The sequence below is a fragment of the Hippopotamus amphibius genome, chromosome 1 (genome assembly GCF_030028045.1).
Source record: "Hippopotamus amphibius kiboko isolate mHipAmp2 chromosome 1, mHipAmp2.hap2, whole genome shotgun sequence".
In the NCBI taxonomy this organism is placed as follows: domain Eukaryota; kingdom Metazoa; phylum Chordata; class Mammalia; order Artiodactyla; family Hippopotamidae; genus Hippopotamus; species Hippopotamus amphibius.
In genome coordinates this window covers 218,947,525-218,963,688 of record NC_080186.1, presented here as the reverse complement: position 1 = coordinate 218,963,688, position 16,164 = coordinate 218,947,525, and the positions used below count along the sequence as shown (strand labels likewise).

Here is a 16,164-nt window from a genome sequence, read left to right as displayed (position 1 = left end):
GATGTGTAGGTAAGAACTGGGCCACGTTGAGTCACAACTGTGGTGGCTTTTGGCCGAGGACAGCCCTTGGGCCCGGCACATCTCCTTTCAGGAGCGGGCAGCCGGCCCTTCGCTCTGGCGGCGCCAAGGAGAGGCCGGTGGGGTCCGGGGCGCGCGGGCGCCGCCACCAGGGCGCAACCTCGCGCTCCCCGGGCCCGGAGCCACCACCGGTGCGGGCGCGCGGGGCCGGGGGAGGGGGGCCGAGGCGAGCGGCCGCCGGCGGCGGGAGGGGGCCCGCGGAGCCCGCGCGCTCGGGCAGCTTCAGGTTTCCCCCTGGAGCCGGCGTCGGGCGCGGCGGCGGGCGGGCCCGGCCATGTGATGCCGGGGCCGGGAGGCGGGCAGGCGGGGGTCCGGCGGCAGCCGCCGGGCGCGGAGCGAGCGGGGCGGCCCCAGCGGCGAGCGCAGCCAGCCCGGCCCCGGCGCGCGGCCTCGGCTCCGCCCCTTCGCTCCGGCCGGGCCGGGCCGCCGCCGCCGCCGCCGGGCGTGGGCCGCTTCGGGGGAGCCTCCCGGGCTCCGGCGGCGCGTTCCGGGCGCCCTCGGGCAGGGCGCGGGGGCAGCGCTCGCTCCGGCGCGGGAGGCTGCGCGGCCGCGGCTCCGGGTGAGTGCTCTCCGGGGGCTCCATCCTCGCGTCTCCCGGTCGCCCGGGGCGGAAAAGTTTGGCCGCCTCACCTGAGTTCGCCCTCGCGGAGCTACTTTCTCCAGGGTCCCGGGGGGACGCGAGGGTCCGCGGGGAGGGGGAAGGGGAGTGCTGCCGCGGGCTGGGCGGCGCGGGGGATGGCCGCCGCCTCCCTGTCCCTCGGGGATGGCGACAAGTGCAGAGGCGGCGCGGCGGCGGCAGCTGCGGAGCGCGGGGTCGCCGAGGCGGCGCGGTCCCTCTCGCCCCCGCCGGCCCCGCTCGGGGGACCAGGGAGAGGCGGCTGGAAGCCCGGTCGCTGTCCTTCGGGCTCCGGGGAAATGAATGGTCTTCTTGGCGGTGGAGAAGGGAGAGCCTCTTGAGCTGGGGGTTCCCTTCCCCATCAGTGCCTGGCTGCGGGGTGAGGGTGCTCGGCGGGGCCGGGTCCCCAGAGAGCAGCAGACCAAGCGGAAGCTCAGGACACAAGCGCTAACATTTCTTTAATGTGGAAACATATGTTGTGCTTTAAAAGGCATCTATAGTTATCTTGGTTGGGAGAGGCGGCCAGAATCCCGTTGGACTCCCTTGGGATTATTTGATGGATATGTTTTCCGCTTGGAAACCTGGGGTGTGGGTGGTGGTCCCCTAACCTTCCCGCGCTGGGGGTTTCCACGGGGGGCATAATGACGGCCTGTGCTTGGCCAAGGAGGCATTCTCCCCTATGCAGGGCCCTGTGGAAGCTGGGTGCTCAGGCCGCCTTGGAAACCCAGCTGTCGTTTCCCAGACACCAGTTAGATTTCCAGGAGAGAATCCATCTGCCTCCCTAGGAGCCCACACCGACCCTCCCCCCCCATCATTGGTTACAGCTGGCAGCAACATCTGTGTTTGCGCAGCTTCTCCCTTCTTGACCTCTGCCTGGGTCTCCACAAGTCTCCGCAGACCCAAAGTTAAAGAGGTTTACCCCCAGACCCGCGTCAGCTGGGTAAGAAATATGAAAACATAAGGTGTTTAGAAAGTACTGATCATTTTGCGGTCCCTTGGGGTTCCTGGTTTTCTAAAGCTTTGCCATCTTGTGTTCTAGGCTCTGAATGTCAGGGGAATTGGAGTGCTTTTTTCACAACAAAAAATCGAAGACCTGTTCTCTTGGGTTCTGTGGGTTGGTCTTTGGACGTGATAATCCAAGCAGAGTGAGAGCTTTACCTGGGAAGCTTTTTAATATCTGTCTTGAGTTTTTATATACACATTCTTAAAGCACAGGTATTTGTGTTTTACATACACATTCTAAAGCATAGGTATTTGCCTTATCTTGATTAATGGCCAAGCTGACTCCTTTGGCGTATTTGGAGGAAAAGAAATTACTACTGCAAAACCCTTTGGAGTTTTCTTATACAACGTAGTGTTTCAGTGTAATGTTCTGATGTGGACTTTCTGTGTGATGTTTGTGCTTATTAATGTCGATCAAATAGGAATTTGGACAGCATCAGACCTCGTATTTAGTGGTTCGAGAAACTGAGGCACAGAGCTAGCTTTTGGGCCTCTGACCCAGGTGAATGTCCTGGCTAATGGGGGAATGGAGGACAGAGAATTAGTGTTTGTCCTGCTTTTGATTGTGTTTTCTTCCTTATCAAAACCGCATAACCTGGCCAACCAAGAACAGGTTATGTAACAGGTGTGTTGTTAGACTTTCCTTTGAAGCACCTCTCCTGTCCTTTAAGCAGTTTAGAAACACTTAAAGGTAAAGAGGAAAATAGTAGTTGGTAACTAAGGCTCTATGAAATTTCATCAGGGGCCTCACTTGTGTTTCACACTTTTTTGTTTAATCACGTGAGTACTGCAGAAGAGTCGGGAATATTTTCTCATTGTGCTCTTATAAGAAACTACTGGTATGGCTAAGACTTAAATTGCACAGGAATTTCAGGTGAGCTCTGATATATGACCTCCTTTGGTATATGAGAAAAGGAAATGTGTTCTAAATAGGTATTAAAACAAATAAAGGAATATAACATTACTTCTCTATTAAGCATTCTGTACAAAATTGCTAACCACTATATTGGTACTTAAGCTCTAACTTCAAGTTCTGCCAGAGTTTATGACCAAGTGGGATGCTCCAGAAAAAAGATTTATGATATGAATGTCAGAAAACCCTTTACAATTGGGCCATGGCTAGAATGGTTCTGCAGAGAGTCCAAATTACTCTCAAACTCCCAGGCTGACTGTAATTTTATTATGCTTTAATTTAGTGATCAGATATGACAGATCTGGTTTATGTAGGTTTTGTCTAATTGCATTTGTATTTATGTTGCTTTATTGAAGCAGAGAAGCTACAGGATAATTTTCTTGTGACCCCAAATTTGTTATGAAGAGATGGGTCAAGCTGGGCAACTCCCATTGAGAGTTTTAAATTAAAAACAGTGTTATATTTGAAGTGCACCAAATTCAGGGAATTTTGCCATGTTAGAGTTGTACTGTAAATATTATGCCACACTGTAGGGCTTGAGTCCAGATCCCTCCCTTAGGCAAAGCTGGGCTTAGAGATATTTTTTGTAAGAAGTGCAGGTCAGGTACTAGACCACAGGGCATTTTGCCCTGATTGGGTGGTACTCTGCCGTTTTTGTCCAGTCTCGATAATCCTTAGTTCTTTTGTTATTTTCCTGATATTTAAAAGTCTTCAAAACCTCAAAGCAGTGTTGCTCTGCTATTTTGCCATTTTGACAGTCTCTATCATGCTCCTCTCTTTCTGTGAACAGTTTCTTATATTTATTCAACAAATATTTGAGGGCCTACTATATGCCCAGCACTGCTTTCTGTTTTAATTCTCCGGACTGTGGGTTTCATGTCGAAGACAAGACTTCTCTGATTTTAGAATCTTTAGGATCTGTTGCATTTTGAGTGGGCTTCTCCACACTCGACACTAAGACATTTGGCTGATAAAATGTCAGGTAATTTTTTCTGTGATAGTGCATCTTCTTGACTGCAATTTTTCCCTTGAAATTTGATCTTCAGCACAATTGTAATTTGCTTATTTCTACTGTTATTACTCCTGGACTTCTTCTCCTGGATAACCAAGGTAATGAGATTTGACATCATTTTTAGTATGAAGGAAAGTGAAAACATAATTGAATATTGGGCATTTGTTCCAGTGATCTGGGTTTTGAACACGTTTATAAAACATGTATTTTAATCTTCAGAGGTGTGTTCTTTTATTTTAATCCTCAATTTACTAATTTGAGGTTTGATTTCTGTAGAAAGTTGATGTAAAAGGAATGCCTCATAGCCCCGAGTGAAGGCCAGCGTGGGTGGAGATGGGCAGTGCCACCTTCGCTTTGCATAATAGCATGTGTAGAGCCAGTACTCAGATAACACTCTGCCCATTTCAAGTGGCAGGCTTTGTTTGACTGGCGTGCACATGATCATTTTGCCTTTAAAAAATGCTTAAAATGTTAATATGCTTTATATATTTCCCTCAAATATATAGACATTCCCTTAATAAATAATCATGAAATATATTGCATACATTAATGAAATATACGGTTTGGCTCTTAAATTCATTGTCATACACTAGTGATCATTTCCTTTTTACGGCTTTCACCTCTTCTTCCATCCTTTTATAACTTGAAGCAACTTAAAGCAATTGTCTTTTATAAACTATAACCAAGTGGTTAAGAGTGGGGACTCTGGAGCTAGCCTGTCTCATTAGACGGTCCTGGCTCTGTCCTGGCTGTGCCACCTCTCTCTACCTCAGGTTTCCCATCTGTAAAATGGGGATAATCATTGTAACCTGCCCTCTAGGGTTGCTGGGAGAACTCAGTGAGTTAATTTGCAGAGAGCCCTTCTAGCAGTGCCTGGCAGAGATTAAATGCCAGAAAATGATGTTTATATTTATAACAAATGGAAAACAGACATTTAACAAAAAAAGGAGCTTGAGCAGGTTTCCCAGGTTTCAGAAGGCAGTGAGAAGTCCCTCTGATCTCAGGGGGTGTGCCCTAGGCTGGGAGTCCAAGGCAGGGATGGAGACTGCTGCCTGTGACATCTCGGCTGTGTAACCTTGGCAGGTATGACCCACAGAGGTGGGTCTCAGCTTCCTCATCTGGTCAAAGAGAAAGAAGTAGACTTGATGGTCTCTATGGACTTGCCAGTTCTAACATTTGATACTGCCCTGAAATTTGAAAGTGAGGAGGGTCTTTGTCAATTCAGCCTCTGCTGTCTTGGGCAACATGGCCAGGAATGTACTGTGCACAGGGCCAGTACTGCGCCTGCAGCGGGCAGTCAGTAAGCATTTGAAGGGATTATGAAATAATACTATTAACTTACCTCACCTTGATCACCAGACAGTCATCAGGTTGAAATGACTGCGTTATCTTTTTGGACTTAGTCCAGAGAGATTTCAGACGTGAAAGTCTGGATCCCATGCATGTGGGTCATAGGCCATCCTGCTCCCTGTCGTCTGTGGAAACCCCCCGCTTGTGGAAGAGGGGTGGGGGTAGAAGGTCTTGGAAGATGAAAAACAAGTGGGCTGATTATTTCTGAATTTTGTGATTAAAGTATTTCCACACCTCATACACAGGAAAACATGACCAATGGCCTTTGCAGGGATGCTGTAAACTAGAAGGGCTTGAATAAACTAGAAGGGCTTGGAAGAAAGGTGATCTCATTAAGGACTTCTAACTACTGGTGAAGATTAAGAAGTTTTCATTGGGCTGGATGGTTCAAGCAAAGTCCCTCTGGGGCAAATTTGCCTCTTCTGCCTAATAACCATTGTTTATTGCTTGTGCATGGTTCCTTTTTGACAGTTTTCCTCATTTACTTGCTCCACCAACCTGGTGGTTTGCTGTGTGGCCAGGTGTTAGTTTCAAAACGCAGGGGGTGCTTAGTGGTTAATAAGATTAAGGGTTATTTGAGCCCCTAACCCAGGATTCTGAGCCTGGCTGTTTGGAATCGCTCAGCCTGGCATCATTTTTTAAAAAGGCGAGACTAGCTACTTATAAAAGGGTTGGCTAGCTACTCACCTAACCTTTAGTGTTTCTGACTTTCTGCATCTGGAAGACTCCAGGGAAGGGTAATTGTCATGGTATTCCTTTTAAGCTATTGGCAAGTCACCTGTCCCCTACTGCCTCCTCTTGTGAACCCTCTGCTCCCAGTAGCCAGGACTAGTAACTGCCTGTGGAACATGCCGAGTACTTCCTAACTTCTGTGACTTTGTTCCTTTGTTCCCTTTCCTTTCTAACTAAAATCTATTGCAGTCCTCAAAGCAGGTTCAAACCATCATCTCTCTGAAACTGTTGACCAAATTCTCAACTTTCCAACTTGACTGTAGAGCCATTGATGTCAGGGACCCTGATTTAGGCTACTCTATAGGGTGCTCCAAGCAGAATATATATGTATATGTATATACACATATATATTGGTTAGTAATTTTGCTAACTGTCATGTCAACAAGTCCTAGTTTACAGCATCCCCGCAGAGGCTAACGGTTATGTTTTCCTGTGTATAAAGTGTGGATTGCACTGGAAAATACTGGGATGCAGGGGAGTAAAGGAGAATATTACTCAAGAAGTTAGATGGCTAGTCCTCCTCAGATATAAATGGGAGGCTACCCAGGCCTCTCTTAGGAAATTGTACATTCTGTCTGGGGGAATGAATGAAATTCTTGTTCAGAGTTAGAGTCTTAGGATTGAAACAAACCTGAAAGGTTTTTCTGTAGTTTCTAGCAGGTGAACAATCCCCCTGTATAGCATACTTCCAAATGGTTGACTATTTGAATACTGTCCTTGAATACTTTCAGTAATGGGGGACCAATAACCACAGATACCCCAGTCTATCTTTGTTTCCCCTCCCCCAACTGTAGATACACACAATTATTTGTCAAAGTATGCAGTATACATGTACATTGTGGAATGATTACCAAGATAGGATAATTAACACATCCATCACCTCACATAGTTAACTTTTTTGTGATGAGAACACTTAAGATCTACTCTCAGCAACTTTGCGGTATACAGTGCTGTATTTTTTTTTATATAAATTTATTTATTTATTGGCTGTGTTGGGTCTTCGTTGCTGCATGCGGGCTTTCTCTAGTTGCAGACAGCAGGGGCTACTCTTCATTGCGGTGCTCTGGCTTGTCATCATGGTTGCTTCTTTTGTTGTGGAGCACAGGCTCTAGGCGTGCCGGCTTCAGTAGTTGTGGCACGTGGGCTTAGTAGTTGTGGCTTGAGGGCTCTAGAGCGCAGGCTCAGCAGTTGTGGCACATGGGCTTAGTTGCTCTGCATTATGTGGGATCTTCCCGGACCAGGGATTGAACCTGTGTCCCCTGCATTGGCAGGCAGATTCTTAACCACTGTGCCACCAGGAAGGCCCTCAATGCTGTATTATTAACTATAGTCACCCATGCTGTATGTTAGAGCCTCAGAACTTTTCAAGAGGTACAGACTTTCAGTTATATTTTCCTGTTTTCTCATTCACCCAGCCTTGGGAGTCACCATTCTATTCTGTTTTTATGAAATTGGCCTCTTTTTTCCCCCTCTTTTAAGATTCCACATATTGCTGATGTGTATAGCATACAGAATTTGTCTTTCTATGACTGGCTTATTTCACTTAGTAGTATACCCTCCAGTTCATCTATGTTGTTGGAAAAGGTAAGATTTCCTTTATTAATGGCTGAAAAATGTTCCACTGTGCTACACATTTTACATTTTTTTTTTTATTCATCCATCCTTATGGACACAGGTTATTTCCGTGTCTTGGCTATTGTGTATAATGCTGCAGTGAACACAGGAGTGCAGAAATCTTTTTGAGATAGTGATTTCATCTCTTTAGGCTATCTACCCAGAAATGAGATTGCTACATCATAGGGTAGTTTATTTTTAATTTTGTGAGGGACTGCCATCCAGTTTTCCATAGTGGCTGCACCAATTTACATTCCAACCAACAGTGCACCCTTTGCTCCACATTTTCACCAGCATTTTCTCTTGTTTTTTGATAATAGCCATTGTAACAGGTGTGAGGTGATCTCACTGTGGTTTAGATTTGTATTTGCCTGATTGGTGATGTTGAGCACCATGTGTTTCTTGGCTGTTTGTATGTTGTCTCTGTTAAAATATCTCTGTAAGTCCTCTACCCACTTTAAAAATGGGATTTTTTTTTTTTTTTGCTGTTGAGTTGTGTGAATTCCTTATATATTTTGGATATTAACCCCTTATTAGATATATGGTTTACAGATATTTTCTCCCATTCTGTAAGGTTGCCTTTTCATTTTGTCAATGGTTTCTTTTGCTGTGCAGAAGCTTTAGTTTGGTGTAGTCCCACCTGTTGACTTTTTGCATTTGTTGCTTATTCTTTTGGTGTCATATCCAAAAGTCATTGCCAAGACTGATGTTAAGGAGCTCCCCTGCCATAGCTTCTTCTAGGAGTCTTAAGGTTTCAGGTCTTACAAGTCCTTAATCCATTTCAAGCTATTTTTTGTGAGTGGTATAAGATAGTGGTCCAATTTTATTCTTTCACATAATGGCTGTCCAGTTTTCCCAACACTATTTATTGAAGAGACTATCCTTTCGCCATTGAGTATTTTTGGCTTCCTTGTTAAATGTTGACTGTATATGCATGGGTTTATTCTGGGCTTTCAGTTCTGTTCCATTGGTCTCCATGTCTGTTTTCATGCCCGTACCATACTGTTTTGGTATTGTATTGGAACTTTGTAGTATAGTCTGAAATCAGGACATATGATGCCTCCAGTCTTCTTGTTCTTAAGATTGCTTTGGTTATTCGGGGTCTTTTGTGGTTCTGTACAGATTTTAGGACAATTTTTTTTTTCTATTTTTTGGAAAAGTCATTGGAATTTTGATAGGGATTACTTTGAATCTGTAGATGGCTTTGTGTACTATGGACATTTAAACAATATTACTGGTTCTGATTCATGAATACGAATATTTTGCCATTTGTTTGTCTTCAATTTCTTCAGTGTCATAGTTTTTGGTGTATAGATCTTTCACTTCCTTGGTTAGATTTATCCCTAAGCATCTTACTGCTTTGGATGCTCTTTATTCTACAGATAGTGTATAGAAATGCAACAAATTTTTGTATGTTGATTTTGTATTCTGCGACTTTACTGAATTCATTTATTAGGTCTAACAGTTTTTTTTTTGTGGCGTACTGAGGATTTTCTATACAAGGTCATGTCATCTGCAAACAGACGTTTCTTCCTTTCCTATTTGAATACCTTTTAATTCTTCTTGCCTAATTGCTGTGGCTAGAACTTCCAGTACTATGTTGAGTAGGAGTGGTAAGAGAGGACACTTACCACTTGTCTTGTTCCTGATCTTAGTGGGAAAACTTTCAACCTTTCACTATTGACTATAATATTACCTGTGGGTTTGTCATATATGGCCTTTATTATTATGTTCCTTCTATACCCAGTTTGTTGAGTTCTTAGTAAAGGATGTTGATTTTTTGTTAAATGCTTTTTCTGCATTTATTAACGCATTTATTGATTTGTGTGTTTCTTTTTTCATTAAGTGTTAATCACTATAAACGTCCCTCATAAAACTGCCTTTGCTACATCCCATAAGTTTTGGTATGTTGTGTTTCCATTTTCATCTCAAGATTTTTGGATTACTCTTTTAATTTCTTCTTTGACCAGCTGGTTTTTCAGAAGTGTGTTTTAATTTGCACACATCTGATTTTTGCCCCTGGCATTCCTCCTGTTATTGATTTCTAGTTTCATACCATTGTGGTTGAAAAAGATATTTTATGTGACTTTCATCATCTTAAATTTGTTAAGACTAATTTTGTGACACAACATATGATCTATCCTGGAGGATGTCCTGTGTGTGCTTGAGAAGAATTCTGCTGCTGTTGGATAGAATGTTTTGTATGTTTGTTAGGTACATTTGGCCTAACGTATAGTTCAAGTCCATTATTTCCTTATTGATTTTCTGTCTGGATAATCATCGTTGAAATAGGTTATTGAAATCCCGTACTCTTGCATTGCTGTCTATTTCTGCCTTCAGATTTGTTAATAATTGTTTAATATATTTAGGTGTTCCAATATTGGCATACATATAATTACAATTGTTATATCCTCTTGATGAATTGACCTCATTATTATATAGTGACCTTATTTGTCTCTCATTACAACTTTTCACTTAAAGTTTATTTAGTCTCATAAGTATAGCTATCCCTGTTCTTTTAGTTTCCATTTGCATGGAATATCTTTTCCTATCTTTTCACTTTTAGCCTATGAGTGTCCTTAAAGTCTTAAGTGAGTCTCTTGGGTCTTGTATTTTTGTCCATTCAGCCACTCTTTGTCTTTTAATTTAAACCATTTACATTTAAAATAATTGAGTTATTGATAGGTAAGGACATACTATTGACATTTTGTTAATTGCTTTTTGATTGTTTGGTAGTTCCTTTGTTCTTCCCCTCTTGTTGTCCTCCTTTGTGAATTGATGAGGCCTACCAGGATTCTCCTACTGCCCTTTTCCTTGTGGGGTGAAATCCCTCCAAGGGGATCCTTCTTGGCACCAAGCTGCTCTGGACTGAGGGATAGAGTGATGCAGATAAAATGCTTCCTGTGCTTTTCTGTGCTGCCATCCTCAGTTTTTGAGCCCCACAGGGTTTCTGCTGCTGCTGCTTCGTTGTAGTGTAGAGCTTTCCCAGGCTATTTTCATTGGTTTGTAGGTGGTCTATCTTTGGAAACCTTTAGGCTGTTAAAAAACAATCTCCCCTGTATTAAATGTTATAGTTCTGCTGCTTGGGAGCCATTATGAACAATTTATTTTACATTACAGCCCCTTACATTTTTGAAAATTAATTACATACCCTACCTTTAAGCCTTATTTAAGTTGGTAAATCTCTTTCAGCACTTAAGTGACATGATTTTGAATCCTCTCACTACCCTGAATACTGAACATATGCCAATTTGCTATATTCTTCTTAAAGTGTGGTACTTCCAGATGCCGACTGACAATGCATTGTATAGTAGAACATTCCCACCGTTGCCGAGACCCCCTGACACTCGCTCCCACCTCCTGGAAGCACTGAAGCCTCATGGTTAAAGATTATCAGTTGCATATCAGAAAATCAGGGAGACTCTCAGCTCTGCTATTTTCTACCTTGTGGGGCAAGTCATCTAAACTTTTAGCCTCAGTTTTTACTTATTTCTCTCATAGAGTTGTTATAAGGACTCAATAAGATAGTCTGTGTAAAATGCTTAGCATAGAACCTAGGATAGAATAATTTTTCAAACAATGGCTTTCCAACTATGGTCCTTCTAAACAAGGCTATTGACTCTTGATGTTCAGTCACCTCAAAATAACCAAGTTTGTTTTTACACATGTTGCTACTGAGTCCCATCTCCTCATTAGTGGATGTGTGCAATTGGCTTCTTAGTCCTATGAATAAAAATTAATATTTATTTAAGTTTTCCTGTATATGACCATCTGTCCTAGCCTTTCAAAGTCTTTTAGATTGTTTGTCTATACATTTATCATTCACTACCCTTTTTTGTTCCAAGTTGTCCACAGATTTGATATGCATTTCTGTCTTAAGGAAATAATAAAATTATTGCCTAGGCTGAGGTCTAGGGCAGAACAATTTGATGTGTCTATACAAACTTCACTTCAGATTAACGTTTATCAATTTCAGGTTCACTTATTCAGCTAATTGCTCTTATTTGCACTGGCATCTGATTCTTAACCCTCTGTCCTGTCATAAGGATATATGCTATTTCAACCAAATCTACTGTACGTCTGCTATACGGAATTACCAATTTCACAACCACGTAATGAAGTGGGGTTATCTCACATGACTTATTCTTAGGGAACCTACAGTAGCTCCAAGGAGCTTCTGCTTCCTCTGAGGTACTCAGACATCAGCCCTTTAATCTGCTCTAGAACCTTGCTTACAATCAGTATGAATCTCCTTTTGTCTATAGTTTAGAATTGGGTCTTTTGAAAATTGGCATGACATGTTCCTGTCTCCTGTGTTTGAATCCTATCACTATCCACAGCTCCTGATGAATTATGATTGGAAATCTCCTCATTGGGTTCTTTCCTATCTTGGCCTGCCCAGCAGCCTGCAACTTGTTCAGAGCTTCTGGGTGCCCTGTTATGATCGACTTTGCCACTTACAGATGTTCTTTCTGTCTTTTTCAATTAGAAGTTTATCTCCCTCCAAGAGGAGACAAAAATCTCAATAGCTGTGGAGGAGTTCTCCTTATCATTCATCTACACTGCATCACCAGTCCTAAGCAGACCTATCTGTCCGTTCCTTCATGTTCTGGCTTAAGTAAGTTGAAATAAAAATCTGATTATCTTTAGTTTTTTGGCAACCTTGTGTTATTTAGGGCTTTAGTCTGTCTGACACAGCTTTTAAGAACATGATATCCTCATTATTTGTGCTGCAAAAGAGGCAGGGAGGAGGATAAAAACAAAGCAATTTTATTTATCATTTGAGTGGAAAACAGCACAAACCTAGGAATCAGGAAGCCTGGCTTTCATCTTTTGCTCCTTGAACATAATGATCTCTCCGCATCTCCACTGAATCCATATCCTCTCCAGATGGGAGGTCTTTGGTTAGTTCTATGAACCATGATGATTTCTTTCTTTCTTTTTTTTTTAAGCTCTTTATTGGAATATAATTGCTTTACACTCTTGTACCAGCTTAAGAGGTACACCAAAGTGAATCAGCTGTATTTATACACATATCCCCATATCCTCTGCCTCCCATGACTCCCCCCCACCCTCCCCGTCCCGGCCCTCTAAGGCATCACCCATCATCGAATTGATCTCCCTTTGTTTTACAGCAACTTCCCACTGGCTATCTATTTTACAGTTGGTAGTATACATACGTCTATGCTACTCTCTCACTTCGTCCCAGCTTCTCCTTCGCCTCCCGCCCCCCCCCCCCCCCAACCCTGTGTCCTCCAGTCCATTCTCTGCATCTGCATCCTTATTCTTGTCCTGTCACTGGGTTCATACCATGATGATTTCTTTAGGTGGTGATTTCATTGATAATAACATTTGGAGGTGGAATTTTGATGGGATGGAGGGGCAGAACACCTACTATGTATCAGTATATATATTAATATATAAGAAACAGCTCATCTAACTCTTTAGTGTTGCCGTTTGTGAAATTGCCAGCTTTGCAACTTGTCAGAAGTTCTCAGGGATGAATTCTGGAAGTTGCTTTTATACCAGTTATCACAGCCCTTAGGGACTTAGCCAGTTTCCTGCTGGCCACTCACCGTTCTTGGTGGTAAGGGGCAACACACAAAACCTATTGTCCATGCTTTATTGTTTTAACTTGATGGACTCTTAGGGGGCATAAAATAGAAGCGTTTTTCTTAAATTGTATGTTTCATGTCACACTAAGTTTTTTTTCATCAGTACCTAAATTTTATTTTATTTTTATTTTATTTCATTTCATTTCATTTCATTTCATTTTATTTTATGGACCTGTATTGAGATATAATGACATACAATAAACTGCGTATATTTAAAGTGCACAATTTGATATTTTTTTTCTTGTGAGTAATGAATATATAGCAATCCCAATCTCCCACTTCATCCCACCCTAGCCCCCCCATGTCACACTAAGTTGTTATATAAAATACTTATGTATTTTCTCTTCTCCTATTTAATAACCAGAAATGTTGATTGCTTGCTTATTGATTATAAAACACAGTGTCAAGAATCTTTAAAGTCTTTAAAATTAGCCATGGGAATACGAGTTATTCCTTGTTCTTTATGTAGGTTCCATGGGACAGGAATTATGAGGCAAAAGTTTCATGTCCTTTGATTTTTGGCCTTCTTATAAAAACGTTTAAATCATATGTAAGAAGGTGAAATAGACTTCACATATAGTTAAATTAGGTTGTTTTGCAATAAAAATGAACACTCTAGGTTGCTTTCATATCTGCAGAAAGTCCCAAATTAGCTTTTCACTTGGTTTACTTACAAAAACGGGGCTGACCTAGGGAAAGTTCAATTTTACTATGGATGGTTTCAGGAAAAATTCATCTCGATAGGAACGCCAAGTAGAATTTAGCTGTTGGTTTATTGGTTTTTCTAAAATTAAAAATAGAATAAGCATTTCTTTTTTCTTTCACATTCATAGTAGGAAACGTTTTGTTCATCGGCTGTTACGGCATCTTTGTGTAAAAGCAGCAGCAGCAGAAATTAATAGATGTAGACAAGATGTCTGGATTTAAATTTAAGAACTGTATTTTGGTGGAAGTTGGATATGATTGCTGGTGTTTTTGTGCCTTTTATTTAAAAAATGGTAGTAGATTGTGTGTAAGAGAAACATTTGAAAAAGTTAGTCTAGGTATAGCAAAGGCTGAAACAGAAGCAGAATTTCGGTTGAAATCTTAGCACTGCCACTGACATCCTGGGGGAGTCATGTCACCTCTCTGGGCCCTAGAGACTCATTTGAAACCTGAGGGGTTGGGCCAACCCCTTCTCCTTGGTGTGTCCTATCTTTTGAGTTCTGTGTTTCTCTGGAGGTAAGGATGGTGTCTTAATCTTCCGTTGGATTACTAGCCAGTGCTTGGTTCCCAGAGCGCTTTCAGACTCCTGCCTGGCACATCTGAATTGTTCAGGGACTTGGTTTTGAAGAAGCTACTTCAGCGTTGGATCTTTGCAGGGAGAAACGGTTGCTCATACCCTGAGATCTCCCTCCGATGGGAGCTCATGTTATTGTTGTCTGAATACTTCACAAGCAGTGAGGTGGAATCAGCCAGTAATAATCTAGTAATTATTTTTAATTGAATTCAAAGATGACTGAAAGTGGGTATTAATTTCATTTTAGCAGATGGGACTTAGTGTCCCTAACTCCATTTAGGCTGGGTGGAGAATGTGCACTGAAAATCGTGGCATTTTTTGATAAATGCCAGTTTTTAGCTAAAATAACACTTATAATGGTTCTTTCTCTTTCTCCCCCTCCCTTTCCCCACCTCTCTCCACTTTGTTTTAAACTTGTAAAATTGAACAAGTGAAATCACACCCTCCCTCCCTTTTTTAAAGGTATAGCAGATTTCTGAAACCTCTAGTATTTAATGTAGCTCCTGACTAGTAATATTAAAGAAAACAAACTTGTGCTCATAAAAAGGCGGCATTTTAAGGCATGACATCTCAAGATAAAGATCTCTTATTGTACTGGTGATTTGGACATTGGGCATTTTTCTGTTTGGGATTTTACTTGCTGGGTGTAGGGGCTCTAAATCTTTATCCAGGACTTCTTTTCAAATCATTTCTACCTCAGGGAGTTTGAGAGTTCTCTGAGCGTTTTGAGCCATGACTGAGTTGAGTTTGGCTAGTAATGACTAAGAGGCAGGCATCTGTGGGTGCTGGAGGCTTAGGGAGAAGAGGCTTGGAAGTAGTTTTTGAGGAGCTCTCAGTGCTGCCAAATCAAGAGCCATGAAAGCAGATGGGTGTGTTGTGAGGTGGCGATGGGAGGGCAGGGCACTCTTAGCAGCCGGGAAGCCATACCTGGTATTGTGGGAGTCAAAGTCTTGTCCAGTCTTTGTGGGGGTTTTTCGTTTTGTTATAGTTTCCTAAACATAATCTATGTTGTGAATATGTATCCGCTTCAGTGATGGTATAAAAACAAGTGAATTTAAGAAATAGATATTTTAATGGAAATCTGTGTACTGAGTTCATAAACATAATTGGAGTAGCTTTCAGGTGTTATAATTCAGCTATAAACTCCTGCACTTGCTTTGAAACTTTTATTGAACTTACATAATTGTTGCTAATTAAAAAAAAAACCCTTTCAAAGTTGGGCGTATAAAACATTTCTGGTAACTATTTGGTGGAGAGTAGGGGAGAAACTTGGATATTATCAAACAGAAATGTCTATTTTGTATTTCAGTTTATCTTGGCAATATGCTTGTAATGAGTTTACGTTTTAAATTTGTATAGAAAAACCCAGCTCTCTCTATATATGTTTGTTTGTTTGTTTGTTTGTTTTTCCCCCTAACTACAGACACTTGAGAATGGAAGCAATTTTACAGAATTCGGAATGCTTGATCGAGGTTTTGGTGTTCTGTTTGACTAAAGCATGAACGGATTCTAATGTTTCTGTTGTTGGGGGACAGCTCTCCAGTCCAGGACTAAAGGCTCCACAACTTGAATTACATCCGTGGCCACCAGTTTGGTGAACACTAAACTAGGGAAGGCAAACCGTAGTTCCTTATCTTGCCTTAATGACAGTAAAGAGTACTGTTGTGAATACTGTGAGTACATACTGGTTTTCATTTTTGGGCACAGGATCATTTGAACAGCTTAGTACTTAAAATTTAAAAATGAAATCCTTTGTTGCCACAATTGAATGTCACTAAACTTATGGAGCATTTAAAGTCACATAGTGCTTAAAAGATACTAATCACATGAATCACCACCTCATGTGTTGTTTTGACAGGAAATGTATCATGTCTCAATAATTTCCTTAAATTTTTTTCCCTGCCAGGTGCCTGTTTTCTTCTTGTTAACTTATTCCCATAGAATTCCAAATAT

General features: G+C 42.0%; 1 protein-coding gene across 1 annotated transcript in view; it reads left to right on the top strand.

Moving 5' to 3' along the window:
- Positions 1–357: 357 nt before the first annotated feature.
- Positions 358–16,164, top strand: part of ARHGEF28 (Rho guanine nucleotide exchange factor 28) — a 296,643-nt gene continuing 280,836 nt past the window's right edge. Inside the window, 3 exon segments of the mRNA XM_057741127.1 lie at positions 358–390; positions 392–596; positions 599–637. Of these exon segments, the coding sequence (XP_057597110.1) occupies positions 358–390; positions 392–596; positions 599–637 (277 nt within the window).